Here is an 18,864-nt window from a genome sequence, read left to right on the forward strand (position 1 = left end):
CCAACCTAAATCTCCCCCACTGCAACTTGAGACCATTACTCCTTGTTCTGTCATCTAATACCACTGAGAACAGTCTAGAGCCATCCTTTTTGGAACCCCCTTTCAGGTAGTTGAAAGCTGCTATCAAATCCCCCCTCATTCTTCTCTTCCGTAGACTAAACATCCCCAGTTCCCTCAGCCTCTCCTCATAACTCATGTGTTCCAGTCCCCTAATCATTTTTGTTGCCCTCCGCTGAACTCTTTCCAATTTTTTCACATCCTTCTTGTAGTGTGGGGCCCAAAACTGGACACGGTACTCCAGATGAGGCCTCACCAATGTCGAATAGAGGGGAATGATCACGTCCCTCGATCTGCTCGCTATGCCCCTACTTATACAGCCCAAAATCCCATTGGTCTTCTTGGCAACAAGGGCGCACTGTTGATTCATATCCAGCTTCTCGTCCACTGTCACCCCTAGGTCCTTTTCTGCAGATCTGCTGCCTAGCCATTCGGTCCCTAGTCTGTAGCGGTGCATTGGATTCTTCCGTCCTAAGTGCAGGACTCTGCACTTCTCCTTGTTGAACCTCATCAGTTTTCTTTTGGCCCAATCCTCCAATTTGTCTAGATCCCTCTGTATCCTATCCCTACCCTCCAGCGTATCTACCTCTCCTCCCAGTTTAGTGTCATCTGCAAACTTGCTGAGGATGGAATCCACACCATCCTCCAGATCATTTATGAAGATATTGAACAAAACCGGCCCCAGGACCGACCCTTGGGGCACTCCACTTGATACCAGCTGCCAACTAGATATGGAGCCATTGATCAGTACCCGTTGAGCCCAACAATCTAGCCAACTTTCTATCCACCTTATAGTCCATTCGTCCAGCCCATACTACTTTAACTTGCTGGCAAGAATACTGTGGGAGACAGTGTCAAAAGCTTTGCTAAAGTCAAGGAACAACACCTCCACTGCTTTCCCTTCATCCACAGAACCAGTTATCTCATCATAGAAGGCAATTAGATTAGTCAGGCATGACTTGCCCTTGGTGAATCCATGCTGACTGTTCCTGATCACTTTCCTCTCCTCTAAGTGCTTCAGAATTGATTTCTTGAGGACCTGCTCCATGATTTTTCCAGGGACTGATGTGAGGCTGACTGGCCTGTAGTTCCCAGGATCCTCCTTCTTCCCTTTTTTAAAGATGGGCACTACATTAGCCTTTTTCCAGTCGTCTGGGACTTCCCCCGATCGCCATGAGTTTTCAAAGATAATGGCCAATGGCTCTGCAATCACATCCACCAACTCCTTTAGCACTCTCAGATACAACGCATCTGGGCCCAAGGACTTGTGCATGTCCAGCTTTTCTAAATAGTCCTGAACCACTTCTTTCTTCACAGAGGGCTGGTCACCTCCTCCCCACGCTGTGCTGCCCAGTGCAGTAGTCTGGGAGCTGACCTTGTTCGTGAAGACAGAGGCAAAAAAAGCATTGAGTACATTAGCTTTTTCCACATCCTCTGTCACTAGGTTGCCTCCCTCATTCAGCAAGGGGTCCACACTTTCCTTGACTTTCTTCTTGTTGCTAACATACCTGAAGAAACCTTTCTTGTTACTCTTAACATCTCTTGCTAGCTGCAACTCCAGGTGTGATTTGGCCTTCCTGATTTCACTCCTGCATGCATGAGCAATATTTTTATACTCATCCCTGGTCATTTGTCCAATCTTCCACTTCTTGTAAGCTTCTTTTTTGTATTTAAGGTCAGCAAGGATTTCACTGTTAAGCCAAGCTGGTCGCTTGCCATATTTACTATTCTTTCTACACATTGGGATGGTTTGTCCCTGTAACCTCAATAAGGATTCTTTAAAATACAGCCAGCTCTCCTGGACTCTTTTCCCCCTCATGTTATTCTCCCAGGGGATCTTGCCCATCAGTTCCCTGAGGGAGTTTCTGAAGTCCAGAGTCCATACTCTGCTGCTTTCCTTTCTTCCTTGTGTCAGGATCCTGAACTCGACCATCTCATGGTCACTGCCTCCCAGGTTCCCATCCACTTTTGCTTCCCCTACTAATTCTTCACGGTTTGTGAGCAGCAGGTCAAGAAGAGCTCTGCCCCTGGTTGGTTCCTCCAGCACTTGCACCAGGAAATTGTCCCCTATATTTTCCAAAAACTTCCTGGATTGTCTGTGCACCGCTTTATTGCTCTCCCAGCAGATATCAGGGTGATTGAAGTCTCTCATGAAAACCAGGGCCTGCAATCTAGTAACTTCTGCGAGTTGCCGGAAGAAAGCCTCGTCCACCTCATCCCCCTGGTCCAGTGGTTTATAATAGACTCCCACCACGACATCACCCTTGTTGCTCACACTTCTAAACTTAATCCAGAGACTCTCAGTTTTTTTCTGCAGTTTCATACTTGAGCTCTGAGCAGTCATACTGCTCTCTTACATATAGTGCAACTCCCCCACTTTTTCTGCCCTGCCTGTCCTTCCTAAACAGCTTATATCCATCCATGACAGTACTCCAGTCATGTGCGTTATCCCACCAAGTCTCTGTTATTCCAATCACATCATAATTCCTTGACTTTGCCAGGACTTCCAGTTCTCCCTGCTTGTTTCCCAGGCTTCGTGCATTTGTGTATAGGCACTTGAGATAACCCGCTGATCACCCCTCTTTCTCAGTATGAGGCAAGAGCCCTCCCCTCTCACGTGCTCCTGCTTGTGCTTCCTCCCGGTATCCCACTTCCCCACTTACCTCAGGGCTTTGGTCTCATTCCCCCGGTGAACCTAGTTTAAAGCCCTCCTCACTAGGTTAGCCAGCCTGCTTTCAAAGATGCTCTTCTCTCTCTTCGTTAGGTGGAGCCCATCTCTGCTTAGCACTCCTGCTTCTTGGAACACCATCCCATGGTCAAAGAATCCAAAGCCTTCTCTCCGACACCACCTGCATAGCCATTTGTTGACTTCCACGATTCGACGGTCTCTACCCAGGCCTTTTTCTTCCACGGGGAGGATGGACGAGAACACCACTTGCGCCTCAAACTCCTTTATCCTTCTTCCCAGAGCCACGTAGTCTGCAGTGATCCGCTCAAGGTCATTCTTGGCAAGATCATTGGTGCCCACCTGGAGAAGCAGGAAGGGGTAGCGATGCGAGGGCTTGATGAGTCTCGGCAGTCTCTCCATCACATCGCAAATCTTAGCTCCTGGAAAGCAGCAGACTTCTCAGTTTTCCTAGTCGGGGCGGCAGATAGATGACTCAGTTCCCCTGAGGAGAGAGTCCCTGACCACCACCACCCACCTCCTTCTTTTGGGAGCGGTGGTCATGGAACCCCCAACCCTAGGACAGTGCATCTCATGCCTTCCAGTCGGCGGAGTCTCCTTCTGCTCCCTTCCGTCAGACGTATCATCTGGTCCACTCTCCGCATTAGTACCTGTGGAGAGAACATGCAAATGGTTACTTACCTGTATCTGCATTGCTGGTTCATGGACGTTCCCCTTTTTTGTTTTGGCAGAAGAAGTATGAGACAATTGTACAGTAAACAACTTTTTTTAAGTCTAGTTACAAAAATGGAAATAAGTTGTGAGCTCCTGCTTGATGAAAGAATTAGGAATGTGAAAGTTAATTAAGTAAACCAAGAAGAAGGAAGAATGTTTTGCTCTTCCCATCTCTTGTTGGCATAGGTTTACTTGGATTGTTTTGAGACAGATATACATTCATAATACCCCATTTAAGACCTCAAAAAGAGTTCAAACGAGTTCTACCTAAAATGATGGACTAAAAATTTGAACTACTGTACAATGGGATAGATTGAGGGCAATTAATATAATAGCCAGTAACAATGGTGATACAATTTTTAGGCTGTATCAGTTTGAGACTTACTTTAGTTTTACCATCCAATGCCTCTTGGTAGACTCTGCTACTCACATCCAGCCTAGCACTTAAGTGTTCATAGAATTTGGAGCAGCAAAATGTCCCGGCAGGGATAGAGAACTCCTAAGTGAATGGGGAGGCAGGCAGCAGCAGCACCCAGCACTTAAGCTTTTATTCAAGGTATTGCTGAGGACACTAGAATACCAGTTACAAAAGCATAAAGCACTTAGTATACAGAGCAATGGATAGCAACTACTGGACAAGAAAAACTTTAAGGGAAGATATAACACTCCCCAAATACCTGCAGTATAATAGTATACGGGAAGAAAAAGGTTTAGGCACATTGATACAAGTAGTAGGAGTTTTTTCAACTGCTGTCAAGTGGAATTCTGATTCAAACAAACTTCACTCTGAGGCTATGTCTGCACTGGACGTGTACCTATGTCCAGGCTCACATGCATGCGTCTATGTGTTAGTTAAGCCCTGCCCATTGTCAGAGTACATGCTGCAGAGCCGCACGCAAGCTAGACCCTGTGTACTCGCATCCACATTGACTCTTATTACACAGTGTTTTGTGTTTGAATTTATGGGTGTTTATTCCATGGTCCTGAACATCCTTGCCACATGGAGCTGTGGTAGTACTTTGTTTGTTGTGTGTTGTGGGAGAACTTGTCTATCCTTCTCAAACCCCTATTTGGAAGGGCGTTCAGACTGCCACATTTTAAATACTTTTTTTTTTCTGAGACATTTGTGCTATGCATGCTGCTTGTTTCTGTCCATTCCAACCCAGAGATGAGTCATGGATCTGTTGTCAGCTGCTCCTGTGTGCAGGTGAATAGCTTGTGCAGCAGAGCAGAAGTTTGATGAGATGCTGGATGGCATTTCAGGAACAATTTGAGAAAAAGGTGACGAAACTTGGAGGGGGGCTCACTCACGGCAGACTGGACATAATGAATGAATGCCACTATTACTGTTCATTTTCCATCTCTAGACCTGTATTTCTGGTGCAGGAGAAAAAGCACAGTGTGATGGGACCACACCATCCTGCAGATATGGATAATGAGCAGTGGCTCCAGAAATTCTACATGAGGAAGTAGACATTCCTGGAGCTGAGAGAGAAACTTGCTCTGACCCTCCAGCACTAGAACGCTTCACTGCAGGAGGCCATACTAATACAGAGTGGGTTGCAATTGCCTCTGGAAGCTAGCTACCCCAGACCAGTGGTTCTCAACCAGGGGTACACAGAGGTCTCCCAGGGAGTACATGAACGCATCTAGTTATTTGCCTAGTTTTACAACAGGCTACGTAAAAAGCACTAGCGAAGTCACTACAAAATTAAAATATATAGTACTCCTTCACTATTTCTCATGGGCATACATTCTCACTTCTGGCATTGGAAGAGAGAGATTCAAGTAAAATTGTTTTATATAAAAAAAATAGGAAGATGAAGGAGGATGGGATGAAATAATGTCTCAGGAACTTTTATCAAAGACAAAGTACCAGAATGGATAAAAGCAGTAATTTTCCAGGCAAATGGGAGGATCCTATCTATGCATGTTGTAACCCTTGTACCAGGTGTAGTCAGCAACAAGGGCTGGGTTCAATATCTAGGGGTTTCTTTTGATAACACAGAGCTCGAGCCTCCACCCAGTAATCTGGGAAAACTACACACTACCCCTGGGTGCTTTGAAGAAGCAATACTTCCCCTCTCACAAGCACTGAGTCTGTGTATGGAAAAGAAAACCCAACATTAATTTGGGAAAACACCACAGGCATGATTTGAAAACATGCAACCATGAGCAAAACATCCATGCCAGAGCATGTTGGGCAGTGTCCTTTCCCTCAGTCTCTCTCCTTGTGGTGTGAAAGTCTCCCAAACAAATATCCCTTTAACACGCCACCCCCCTCTCCTTCTATCTCACCCTACTCACAGTTGTTGTTCTTGTTGTCAGTGATGACCCAGAGTTCAGAGGTGTGTTCAGATGAGTTCACCTCCCACGCCAGGGTGGGGAAAGGAGGGGAAAGCATCAGGCAATGCCTCAGCTGCTGCTCCGCCATCGTTCACTGCTGGCTGCTTTGTTGTCATTTACTCTATCACTGCCCTCTCTACTGCAGCCTCTAGGATGTCTTGTAGTCCTGCCACTTAACACAGCTCTCAGTGATTTCAGCTGTTAGTGGGGAAGACTTAGGGTATGTCTACACTATGAAATTAGGTCGAATTTATAGAAGTCAGTTTTTTAGAAATCGTTTTTATATATTCGAGTGTGTGTGTCCCCACAGAAAATGCTCTAAGTGCATTAACTCGGAGGAGCGCTTCCACAGTACCGAGGCAAGCGTCGACTTCCGGAGTGTTGCACTGTGGGTAACTATCCCACAGTTCCCACAGTCTCCGGAAATGAGATTCAAAAGTTCGCGGTTCTTTTCCTGTCTACCTGGCCAGTGCATCTGAGTTGAGAGTGCTGTCCAGAGCGGTCACAATGAAGCACTCTGGGATAGCTCCCGGAGGCCAATACCGTCAAATTGTGTCCACAGTACCCCAAATTTGACCTGGCAAGGCCGATTTAAACACTAATCCACTTGTCAGGGGTGGAGTAAGGAAATCGATTTTAAGAGCCCTTTAAGTCGAAAAAAAGGGCTTCATCGTGTGGACGGGTGCAGGTTTAAATCGATTTAACGCTGCTAAATTCGACCTAAAGTCCTAGTGTAGACCAGGGCTTACTGAAAGTGCAGGCTGAACAGTTTCATCAGAGACACTGTTCCATTGGCAGATCTAAGGCTTAGCACTTAGACTTGGTTATTAGTGATTTCAGCTCTGCTGATCCCCACAACAAAAGACTCTTAACTGAGACTTAATCAGCTCTGTCCTTAAATAGTGGAGAGGGGGAGGGTCAAATTATGTCTAGGGCCCTGAGGCAGAGCCCACACTACCAGACACAGACACCTGTCCCCACCCTCTCTCATCTTCACTGGGCTTTGGCACCACTACCCCTTGCTTAGTGAATGCAGTTCAGTTGAGTGTGAAGCCTAGGGTGACCAGATTGCAAAAGTGAAATATCAGGACACGTTGGGCGAGCGGGGGGGCGGGGGTGGGGAAGAGAGTCACAGGTGCACAGCCTCGACTGGAGCCATGAGAGGGGGCGCACAGCCCTAGGAAGCTGCAAGAGGGGTGTACGGCCCCTGCTGCAGCCCGTACCACAAGCCACGGGACAAGGACTCAAGGACTCATGGCCCCAGCTCCAGCCCCCAGCAGAAGCCACAGGGCCAGGGGCACAGGTTTCTCCTCCCTCCCTCCGAGTGCTCTTCCCCACAGCCCCACCACCACAACTAAACAATGCCCCACACAGACCCCCAGTGCTCTGACACACAAAGATCTCCCCCACTGCCCAGCACCCCCCAACAGGCCCACACTGCCTAGCACCTCAAAACACAAAAACCTCCCCCACTGCCCAGCGCCCTCCACACCCTCACAGCCCAGCACCCCACACACACCTCCCAGACACTCAATCCATCACACCCTGCCCCCTTCCCTGGCTGCACTCACCAGCCCTACTGGGAGGTGTCTGGCTCCTAGGCTCAGAGCGGTGACGGGGGTCTCCAGACTCTCCACGTGCTGTGCCTGCTACAAGCATGAGCTCCGTGGTTCCCATTGGCCAGGAAAAGCGCCAATAGGAGCTGCCGGAGCTGCTGAGTGGGGCTTGCAGGTGCCGACAGTGTGCAGAGAGCCCCCTGCCTCCCCCACCATGACCCTAAGAGCCAGCGGGACCTGGCGGGGGGCAAGGTGGGGAGTCCCAGCGGTGCTTACCTGGGGCAGCTCCTAGGAAGCATCCAGCAGGTCCCTCTGCCTCCTAGGATAGGGTTGGGTGGCGAAGGGCTTTCTGCCCGCTGCCGGCACCTGCAAGCCCCACCCCAGCAGCTCTGATTGGGCAGGAGGGAGCCAGTGCAGCATGCAGAGACCTCCTCCGCCTCTGTGCCCAGGGGCTGCCTGCACTGCAGGCTCCTGCTGGCAGGCGTGCATGCAGCCGGGAGCTGCCCCAAGAAGTGCTGCCACGCCATCCCTGGGACTTTGGCAGTGATGGTGAGTGGTCCGTCCCCGATATCGGGACAAAGGGCATCCCGACCGATGTGTGGTCAGGATGCGGGACAAATGGGTTAAAATCGGGACTGTCCCGATAATATTGGGACGTCTGGTCACCTCAATCAGGGCATGCTAAGCACAGTTCTGCTGACCTTTATTCACACAAGGATGACACTTTATTACCCCTGCACCCAATAACAAAGGGATTTGCAGTCCAACACCAGCCAAAAGTGATCATTTGGGAAAAGCAGCTCCACCATGCTGAGCACCTAGGCAGAGTGGGTGTGTTTATGCAAACAAGGTTAGTTCCTGAAGTCTTCTCCCCTAGCTCATTACTAGATGTCAGGGGAGAGCTCATTCAGACCCTGGTTACATATGCAAAGGAGATACATAGGGAACTGGTCACTGAACAGTATATCAATGAGTGGCCAGTTGTGAGCTACTCGGGAAGCAAGAAATTTTTCTCTACCAAGAAATATGAAAAATTGTTGAATTCCTGCTCCATTAAAAGTTTTCAAATGTCACCTTCCAGGAGCAGAAGAAAATCAAGAGTAAAATTAACTAAGTTTTTGATTAAGAGGCATACTTTTGCCAGCAGCAGAATCCCATTTCCCTCTGTCCCCCACAACCAGCCCCCAGAAAGACCAGCAAGAGACAGAGAGCACAAGAATGCCTGCTGCATGAACATTAATCAAAAAATTGCCTTTCAAAGTATAAAAGTGAAATCAGGATAAACACTGACTTTCAATGGACTGCTATATGGGACAATAATTTGCTAGCTAAAGTAAGCACCTAGACCATTATCATAATGAATGCACAACAGTGACTGTCACAAAGAACAAGCATGACTGTCACAAAGAACTTTACCAGAACTGGACTTATAACCATCAATATATGGGACAATAATTTGGTAACCAGGGACTACACTAGTAGCATTATATAAGCATTCCCAACTTTACAAAAAGCTATACTTGCAAAAATATGCATTAGGGCTTGCTAGGCCAGTTACCCTTTACCAATTAGTAAATAGAGCTGCCAGGGGTAACCCAGACTGATGTGTAGGTTGGATCTCATTACAATTTCCTGTAATTTTACAGAAATCAGTGGGATTGAGCTTGGGAAAACACCGTAAAGGAGCAATAACAGACTGGAGACCAAATGTCTTCAGGAGGTGTACTACATCATTAAACCAGAGACAGTATGTGAACCTAACAGCTACAGTAATTGTAAAGGTTTTTTTTCTTATTTGAAGTTGTATATGTGCTCAATAGTTTGGCTGCTGAAACAACTAGTTATGTAGTACAACTAAATGTTTTATTTAATTGTCAATATAATACCCAGTGTGAGCCTACATGAAAGCAGAAGCTCTCCAGTTGTCAGCAGTCCCAGTCCCTGTATTGATTTTGTAAGGAGTATTGTAAATACAGTGTGTGTGTATATATATGTGTATATATATGTGTATATACAGTGTGTGTATATATTGTAAATACAGTGTATATATATATATATACACTGTATTTACAATACTCCTTTATATATATATATATATATATATATACAGTATTTGTGATTTAGGCCCTGTGTTATATTCTTCATTTTAAAGGAAAAATAACAAATCTCTAGTTAGTGATATTAGTCAAGCTAGGGGGCATTGTAACTGCTATCTTTGGAGTGTTAGTTATAAAAAAGAATTTGAAATTATTAATTGTATGTGCATAACTGTTTTATCATAAAGACTGGCACTGGATTCCTAAGAAGAGAAAGAAATAGAATCCTATTATAACTTTTACCGTTAGTATTTCAAAAGGTTCCTATAGAAAATTCAGCTCTAGTCTCTTGCATTGATGGGCATTCATGGTCTGTGCAAATACCTTAAGTCAGAGAGAGGAATTCTGGAGCACAGATTCAGTAAGTAAATTGACTTACCTCCCCTCTGCATTGATTACACAAGGAACTAACATTTATGCAGTATTGAGGTGGCGAGATCAAGCTTCCTAAAGTCAGGAAATTTCAGAAGTTTAATCACCAGCTTAAATGTCAGATAATGAACCTTCACAATCTACAAAATAGGAAATAATGATAGAAGTTGTTCAGCAAATATATTTGAGAAAATTGCCATTTTGCTTCTACATAATTTGAACAGAGAGGTAAAATTCTTCCATTTATTTACTGCAATTTATTCAGACAGCTCTATTTAAAAACCAAAACTCTCTCAATCATCATCTGGCATCCATTTACCTCTACTTTCACTTCTGGAAAGGCTTGGAAGTGCAGATAAGCTTGTAGCATGATCTGAAGGTCAACAAGGTATGTTGGGCCAATGGGGAAAGTGAGTTCCAAAATTGAAGGCCCCTTTCTGAGAATACTCTGGGTGACCAATTCCTAGTCCCATTGAAATCAGTGGAAGTTTTGTCACTGACTGTATTGGAGCCAGGATTTCTCCCTCTGTCTCCAGCTTCCACCTGCTTTAAACCTGAGGCAAATGGTCACAGAGCTAAAGTGTAATGTGCTACGTGAAAGAAATGTGTTTGGTAAGAGAGTCTAGAATAGTATGAAAAAAATCCTCTAAGAATAAATAAAACCAACATTCAGAATGTCCTGCATTTCTGAAATGTGACCAGTTGATTTTAGTAGTGTGTGCAACCTGATTATCCAAATCAAAGTAAGGAAGATCTAATGCATTCTTTCACTGGATGAAATTGTATAGATTTAATAGAATTTAAGGCCAGAAGGGAACATTAGATCATCTAGTCTGACCTTTTGTATATCTTAGGGCATTAAATTTCACTCAGATACCCCTATTCTGAGCCCAGTGATTTTGGTTACACTAAATCATTAGAATCCTCAGGAGTTTAAAACATTGTGTGCCACTGTGACGGGGTGGACTGGCCCCGCACTGGGACTGAGAGGGTCAACACTTCTCTGCTGGCAGAGGAAGCCATGCCCCTGAACTGGGCATGCTCCAATAGGGAGTCAAGTATACAAGCCTGCAGAGCTGCTCAGTCAGGGCTGGTGGCTGAGGAAGGAGGATGCGCAGTGGAGGCTCCAGCCCAGGAGCAGTGGTGACTGGTACAGGAGGGAGCCGAGGGGCCAGGAAGCGAGACCAGAGACTGGCAGCTGTGGGAACCCCAGGGAGCACCAGGGGCTGAGGAACCTGAAGACTCTGATGCCACAGGGATGGTTATGTTTGGAGAACTGGTAAGAAGTGACTCAGGAAAGGGAAGGGAGTGGTATCTCCCACCACTCTGAGGGCAGCGTGTTGCGGTAGGATTCCCTGCTGACCCGGAGTGGATAATGCCATCAATGACAGGGCCCTGGGTTGGAACCTGGTGAAGGCAGGTGGTCCTGGGCTCCCCTATCAGGGGTCCCTCCCCTTTTTTTGTGATGACATAGTTCACCGACCCCTCTCTTACCTCAAAGGAGATAGATGAACTCTGGCCACTGGGCTGCTCTATCCTACAAGGAGAAGAGGACTTAGAGGGACTCTGGCCCTCAGGCCACACTGTTTTAGGAATGCACTATAGAGACTCCAGCCTCTAGGCCACTCTATCCCATCAGGGGAAGAGAGTTTCAAGAGACTCTGGCCATTGGGCCATGCTGCTTTAGGAGCGCACTACAGGGACTCTGGCCACTAGGCTGCACTCTCCCACTAGGGGAAGAAGATTTAGAGGGACTCTGGCCATTGGGCCATACAGCCCTGACTACCGGGGAGGTTGTAGAACCAGCGTAGAAGCCGGGAGGTGGGGTTAACCTCAGCCCCCCCGCCCGCCTCCCAGAATCAAAGGGGTTGACGAGGTACAAAACCTGCCACAGACAGAGAAAAGGAGAGGCTGAGGTGTTGCCGATGCCAGAAGCCCCTACAATGGAAGGTGGAAGAAAATCCAAGGTCCCTGGCAATCTGACCTGGGAAAATGCCTTCCTGGCCCCAAACCTGGTGAAAGCTTGAGCAATTCTCTGTCTCTCCCAAGCTCAGGATAGACTGATTCTGAATGTTGGGGTAAGCTTTATAATTTTTACTCTGCCCCCAAACTAATTCTTTTTGTATGTCTTAAAAACAGCAACATCCAAGTTTAGGTTAGTCATCCTACTAATTGACTTAGGAGATGTGGCGCAGATGCAGATATACCACCAGAATATGATTGCTTGGGACATTGATTGAAGTGTTTCCTAGTCTGAAGTCAATTTACACAGTCATGTATAAGATCGTTTCTCAGTCCCCGTTTATGAAGAAGCTTGGTGTGTCTTCTATGTGATGTGTGGATGCAATTCAGAGAGGGTCATACTTTTCATGGGAGTGAAAAGCCACTGGATTCTTTGGTTAGGTCCTCGTTGAGGTGTGTGTTTGGGATGTTGCTGTCCTTCCACCTTGCCCATCATTGATCTTTTAGGGAAAACCCTATGTTTTTGAGTTCTTGCACTGCGAGCCTAAAAGGTTTTCTAGATTTCAGTTGGTGTCTCGGTGTATTATTTAGGTCTTCATATATTGGAAGATCCTTGTGTCTTTGAATACGATGGAACTCCTGAAGGATTTTCATATCACAACAAATTTGGGGTGAGTGGATGTGCACCAGTATGGGAAGCCATGGTTATGGTGTTTTATTGTACCTGTAATGATCCACATGATGGTGTTGAGAATGTACAAGTGATGTGTAGGAGCTGTGTGTCCCGACTGATGAGCAGTATTATGCCAGAGAGTAGACAAGGGCCAGTGAAGAGGTCTTGTAGAGTTTTTGCACTGGTTCCCCACATAGTTCCTCCCAATCTCTGAATGAGATTTATATGCATATTTGTTTTGGATATTTTTCAGGTGTTGGTGGTATGTGAGGCTTCAGTCTAATGTCAGACCAAGCTATTTTGGGGTGGGATCTTATCTTATCTGCTTACCACAAAAGCCCACATGCAGTTCTGCTCAACCCTTTTGATTGTTTAGATGAAATGCTGACATGACAGTCATAGTGGGGCTTTGTTTTAGCTGCCAATATAATATATGTTCTCCCATGATTTTAAAGGTCCTTAGTTAGGATTTGTTCTATAGTAGGTAAATTCTGTGCCTATGTGGTTAGAGCAATATCATTAGTACAGACAAATTTCCATGATGTTTGCAGATGATTGCAGTTCTAGATATTAAACAGAATCATGCTGGGACTAATCTCTGTGGTAGGCTATAGTTAAAAATGCATGGCCTGCTCACCTGGTCACTGTGGAAAATGCAAAACTTGTGATTGGTCAGAACGTCTCAGCAGAGTTTTATTGTTGTATTGCATGGGATAATATTGCTGGGTTTCAAAAGGAGGCTGTTCCTCCATATGGTGTTGTAGGTGGCAGATAGTTCTAAGAAAGTTGCCCCATTCTTAAATCTTAAGAACATTCCCCACCTCAGTGTGTGTTTAAGGCTAAGATGCAGCTTCAGACTTGTCAGAAATCCACTTGTTAATTCAATAACTTTGCTTCTACAAGCAACATAATCCTTGCTAGTAATATCCTCTCCAGGAGCGTGTTTGACACGCAGAGGAGTAATATGGACTGGTAAATGAAGAATTAGTGGTTGGCATCCCGTTTTAGCAATTGCAATAACCATAGTCTTGTCTCAGCTTCTTGGGACAAGCCCTGAGGAATGGATATTGGAAATCAGTGCTGCCAGCCATTTCCATTCCTTGGTCTTGAGATTTTAAAGAAATTCTGGAAAGACATTAGCACATCCTGCAGCTTTCTTGGTTTTTGTGAGTGAAAGAGCCTTATTTATCTCCTCAACACTGAAGGACAATGATGGGGAGGGGATGAGATCGGTACTCAGCTGATTGTCAGAGCTCTGCACACTTTGAGCTTAGTAGACTTGTCCCTTGATACTTGACTCCTGGCCCCCACTAAACTAGTTAATTAGCTATCAGTGTCACTGATGGACTAGTCCATCACAATAGCATAAACCAAAATTGAATGATTTCAAAATAACACAAAGCATAAGTGTATTAATTGTACTAATTGGAATAGATAATTAAGGGCTAATAAGTTAATGAGCAAACATTATAACTAGGGTCAGGGCCTTGCTTCAGTACTGAGTCACAGGAAACCTTTAAGGTTACATTATTGCTTCATACTTTAGAAAGGCTATTGTCCTGGTTCTCATTTTGGGTTTCATTGCTGCAAGAATATTCCCTTCCCTAGTGTACTGCTGTAAGCCACAGACACTATTAGTGGCCCCTGTGATGCATGACCAGAAAGGGTTAAACATCCTGCAGAATGAATGACTCAAATTCAAAGACACCTGGGAAGATAATGTTTGTGTTTTTGTGTATTTACATATATATGGGTAGTGGTCAACAATGTAATCAACAGTCTCTGTCTATGCTGTATTCTGATAATTCAGAGCTAAAAAGAACATCCTAGCATTTAAATGAACTGTAAACATGGGATATTGCTATATTCATCTCTCTTTGAAATGTATAGGAAATCATCTGTGAATGGTGGAGGAACAGGCAATTGCCTTATGTTAATTCATGTAGCTAAGTCCTGGTGATGAACCTACTTCAAAGTTGCTCTAATTACCTATTGTTCCCCGAGGCACTCCAACCTGTCAAAGAAGGCCTGAATTGTATAAAAGATTCTTGGGTCCCAATCCTTTTTATCTCATATCTGCTTAAGCTTCATCAGGGGAAGTTAAGTTGCAAGATTGAGGTCCCAGTTCAGCTGGAAACACCCTGAATATGATATTGGACATTGGACCATAACCTATGGACTAAGTTCTAAAAGAATTCTTTGCAACTACAAAGCTCACCAACTCTAGGTATCAAAAGCTCAAGAATTGAACTCATGTCTGTATATACATTGCTCTTTTAACCATACTCTCTCTTTTCTTTTTTAATAAATTTTAGTTTTGTTAATAATAATTGGCTGCAAACATGTATTTAGGTAAGATCTGGAATATTCATTAACCTGGGATGTAATGTGTCCGATCCTTTGGGATTGGTAGAACCTTTTCTTTTATATGATGAAATAAGATTTTCAGAAATATTCATCATATTTGACTAGGGTACCTGGATGTAGGCCTGAGGCTGGGTTACTTTAAGGGAACTGTATTGTTGGTTTCTGGGCAACCAGTGAGGTAATAAAGAAGCTATTTTGTGCTGACTTGGTAAATCTAAGTATTGAAATATCCACCAGCTTTGGGGATTGTCTGCCCCATTCTTTGCAGTTCACACTAATTGAGTGACCTCAGCTGGTCCCCACTGGGACCCCGGTCAAAGCCCCAGATTGCTTTCTAATTAGAGGCAGAGAGGTGTATTTTTGATTAAAATATATGGAGAAAGGCTACCTATTGCATGTAGCACAAATGACAATTAAAAGTTAGTCTTTCTTACTAGCAGAAACTCTGTAAGCAGAGAGCTGTCTAGGAGGAGGTGTAGAAGGCAAAGATTTTTCCATTGAGTCCACCATCCTTGTACATTTGTTTTTATTCCAGACGTTATCTGGTTTTTCTGATAAAAACATTTTTTCTCTGAAATGTAAGAATTAGACATCTTGTCTGTGTAAATGTCATTACTTAATGATGGGGCTGTACAGCCTGCCATGTATTCAATCCATTCTCTTGGCACTGGGTTTGACCCTGCCAAAAAAACGTAATGTGGCCTTTGATGCAGTAACCTAGTTTTGTAGTCTTAAAACATGAATGAATAGGGCCCAACCAAATCCACAGCCATGAAAAACGCGTCACGGATCATGAAATCTGGTCTCCCCCCGTGAATTCTGGACTTCTGCGTGCTTTTACCATATACTGTACCAATTTCATGGGGGAGACCAGAATTTCTCAAATTGGAGTTTCTGACCCAAAAGGGAGTTGCAGAGAGGTCACAAGGTTATTTAAGGGGGCATTGTGATATTGCCATCCTTACTTCTGCACTGTCTTCAGAGCTGGGTGGCTGGAGAGTGGTGACTGCTGACTGAGGGCCCAGCTCTGCAGACAGCAGTGCAGAAGTAAAGGTGTCAGTAACATACAATGCCATCCTTACTTCTGTGTTGCTGCTGGCAGTGGCTCTGCCTTCAAAACAGGGCTCCCAGCCAGCAGCTGCTGCTCTCTGGCCACCCAGTTCTGAAGGCAGTGCCGCTACCAGCAGCAGTGCAGAAGTAAGGGTAGCAGTACCACAACCCCCACTAAATAACCTTGCGACGACCCCCCCCCCCACTACTTTTTGGGTCAGGACCCCTACAATTACAACACTGTGAAATTTCAGATTTAAATAGCTGAAATCATGAGATTTACTATTTTTAAAATCCTATGTCTGTGAAATTGACCAGAATAGACTGTGAATTTGGTAGGGCCCTATAAATGAGAACTGGAAGGTGGTATATGTTTTCAAGTAGTGAGCAAGGGATGGACTGCTTAATTCAATATAACAGTACTAATCAGAAAGATGTCTATATTTTTCACTTAAATTTTTTCAGAGACCTTTTAAAAGCTTTGCCTTTCTCCATTGGAGAAAGGTAACTACAATCAAATGGCACCTTTTCTTCACACCTCTGCTTCCTGTGTATCTTTGAGTCACAGCTGCTGACTTTACTAGCACAAATCAAGCTTATTGATGTGATAGAATCACAAATTTAGGCTCACAGCATTGCAGAGCCAATACAGTGATGAGAGAGGAAATTGGTAATGCACTGGAGTGTCAGAAGATGCATTATGACCATTATTGTGTTGGACTTGGTTTCACATTTTACCAATATAGTAACATTTTAACTGTCAGACTTTAATTTCAGTTGTTGGGCTTTCCATGTTTTTGTCCCTGCGAGGTCTGTTTGGTCTGTAATTGAGTTCCTGAAATACTGTGGGAGAAGACAAGTCCTATTTTAGAATGGAAGTGTGTACAAATGAAATAGAACAGAACGGTGTGAAGGGAGCCATGATGCAAAGCAAACATGGGCAGACTGGGAATATAGAGAAATGAGAGCAGAGATGTTGGAAGGGCTGGAGTTATGCAAGGCTTTGTTACATTTCACTTCTCATTGAAGGACATTAGCTGACAAACACTTGTTTTTGCAGGAGGTTTATGGAGACTCATCTGAGAACAATTCCAAGTGGTGCATTTTCTAATCTCCCCAACATCTCCAGGATGTAAGTATTCTATTTTTTATACTTTAATAAAGTATTAAAAAGCACCACTTCTTTCCCTTCCCTCAAAAATTCTCCTTGTGGGTAACTCTCTCTCACATCAGGCTACAAAGGCTATACTTTAAGATATAAGTGGTAAACTTTAAGGGCTAGGGCCATATAGTTCCCTTGTACATACGAGTCTGTACAGCAAAAATTGGCACCATTATTAGCTGTGAGGATTTCAGTCAATCTTCACATCTTTTTTAATATGTATAGTCCGCACTGGCTGTTCTTAAGCATGTAAACCAATACCAGATAAAGTAATAAATCTGATACAGAGGTGATAAATGGGTTTATTCTTACAGTTCATTGTATATGAAAAGGTGGTTTCATCCATTATAACCACCATCCTGTTTTGTCAACATGCTGGTCTTGGGCTATATTTTCAGTGCCCTGGGGCCATTTATAGCCAGTGTAAATTAGTCTTCAGGTTGTTGTAGTATGGCATAGTGGGGCCTGGACCTTCACAAAGGCTGCACTAGGATCAGCAGAATACTAAAATGAGTTTTAAGTCACTTTTGTCGTTGAGAGAGCAAACACAACCAGCATTCAGAAAATGTTCCTGAGAGCACAACTTAGGTGGACCAGACATGTCATCAGAATGGAAGACTGCCGTCTCCCAAAACAGATCTTGTATGGGGAGCTGAGTCAGGGCAAAAGACTTTCTTTTCAGGGGGTGGGAAGTGGGAGGGAGTGGAAGGGGCCAGGGCTAGGACGGGGCTCTTCCCCCTGGTCCTCTTTTTTGATTGTTGAAATATGGTAACCCTAGGTGAGGGGAGAGCCGGGGGTCGCCCACATGCATCTGCTGCAGCCTGCAGGAGCCCCAGGGGGTTGGGTGCCAGGCCGCAGCCTGGGCAGGAGGTGCGGCTGCTCCCCGCTAGCGGCGCTGCCACCTTTGCAGGGCTGCTGCCCCCCTACGCCACGCTGGCTCCTCCATGTCTGGGGCTCGCACCCGCCACAAGCAGGATGCTCTGGCTCTCCGGTGCCTCTAGAAGGCGGCTCACCCCTGCCGAGCTGCTGCAGCGGCTCAAGCCTGGCAAAGCCAGTGAGTGGACTCGGGGCGGGGGCCGCCGGGGTGGCATGCGGAGGGGAGGGCTCCCGGGGGGGCTGTGCACCCTCCAGGGGAGTTCAGGGGGCTGGGAGGGGGGAACCTGGTCTGGGGACAGCCCCTGGGCACAGCTGGCCCCTGGGCAGGCTGGCCCTGGGGTCTATAAAGGCTCGTTGGGATTTGCCCCTCAATGAACCAATGTGCCGGGGTGGGGGGGAGGCGCAAGGTGGAAGTTTCACCTAGGGCACAAAATATCCTTGCACCGGCCCTGCCCAAAAAACTTGAGCAAATGTCTCAGAACAGGACTCACTGGCAGTCTCTGACAAGATCAGCATGTAACAGTTTTGAGCAAGATCAACAAAATCATCTCCAGGCTGCACGTGAAAGGTGCCAGAGAGCTGCATCATCAAACATCATAGAAACAGACTTCCCATGCCCTCAGTGCGGCTGACTCTGTTCATCAGGGTTTGGACTTCAGAGTCATATGTGTAGCCATCAATGTTCCCTCTAATTTTTAACAGGCTGTGTGCACAAAAAATGTCTTCTGTGCCACCACTGAAGAAAAAAAAAATCCGCCACCGAAGCCAGAGTGTGCACGGTGTTTAAGATCTGTGTGTGTGCGCACACGCACACAGCTTAGAGGGAACAGTGGTAGCCATAGATGAGAACTGCAACAATATCATCATCACTGTCAGTGATGGACTAACAACATACACATAACCTGCCATCTCTCCAGCTCAGCCTCATCTCAGGATCTTGCCCATAT

The 18,864-nt window shown here is 45.5% G+C and overlaps 1 protein-coding gene across 1 annotated transcript in view; it reads left to right on the plus strand.

Annotated features, from left to right (window-relative positions):
* Positions 1-18,864, plus strand: part of TSHR (thyroid stimulating hormone receptor) — a 208,420-nt gene that overhangs the window by 57,018 nt on the left and 132,538 nt on the right. The window contains exon 3 of the mRNA XM_073349347.1: positions 16,940-17,011. Coding sequence (XP_073205448.1) covers positions 16,940-17,011 — 72 coding nt within the window. The remainder of the gene's footprint in view (positions 1-16,939; positions 17,012-18,864) is intronic.

Source organism: Lepidochelys kempii, chromosome 6 (assembly GCF_965140285.1).
Source record: "Lepidochelys kempii isolate rLepKem1 chromosome 6, rLepKem1.hap1, whole genome shotgun sequence".
Taxonomy (NCBI): Eukaryota; Metazoa; Chordata; order Testudines; family Cheloniidae; genus Lepidochelys; species Lepidochelys kempii.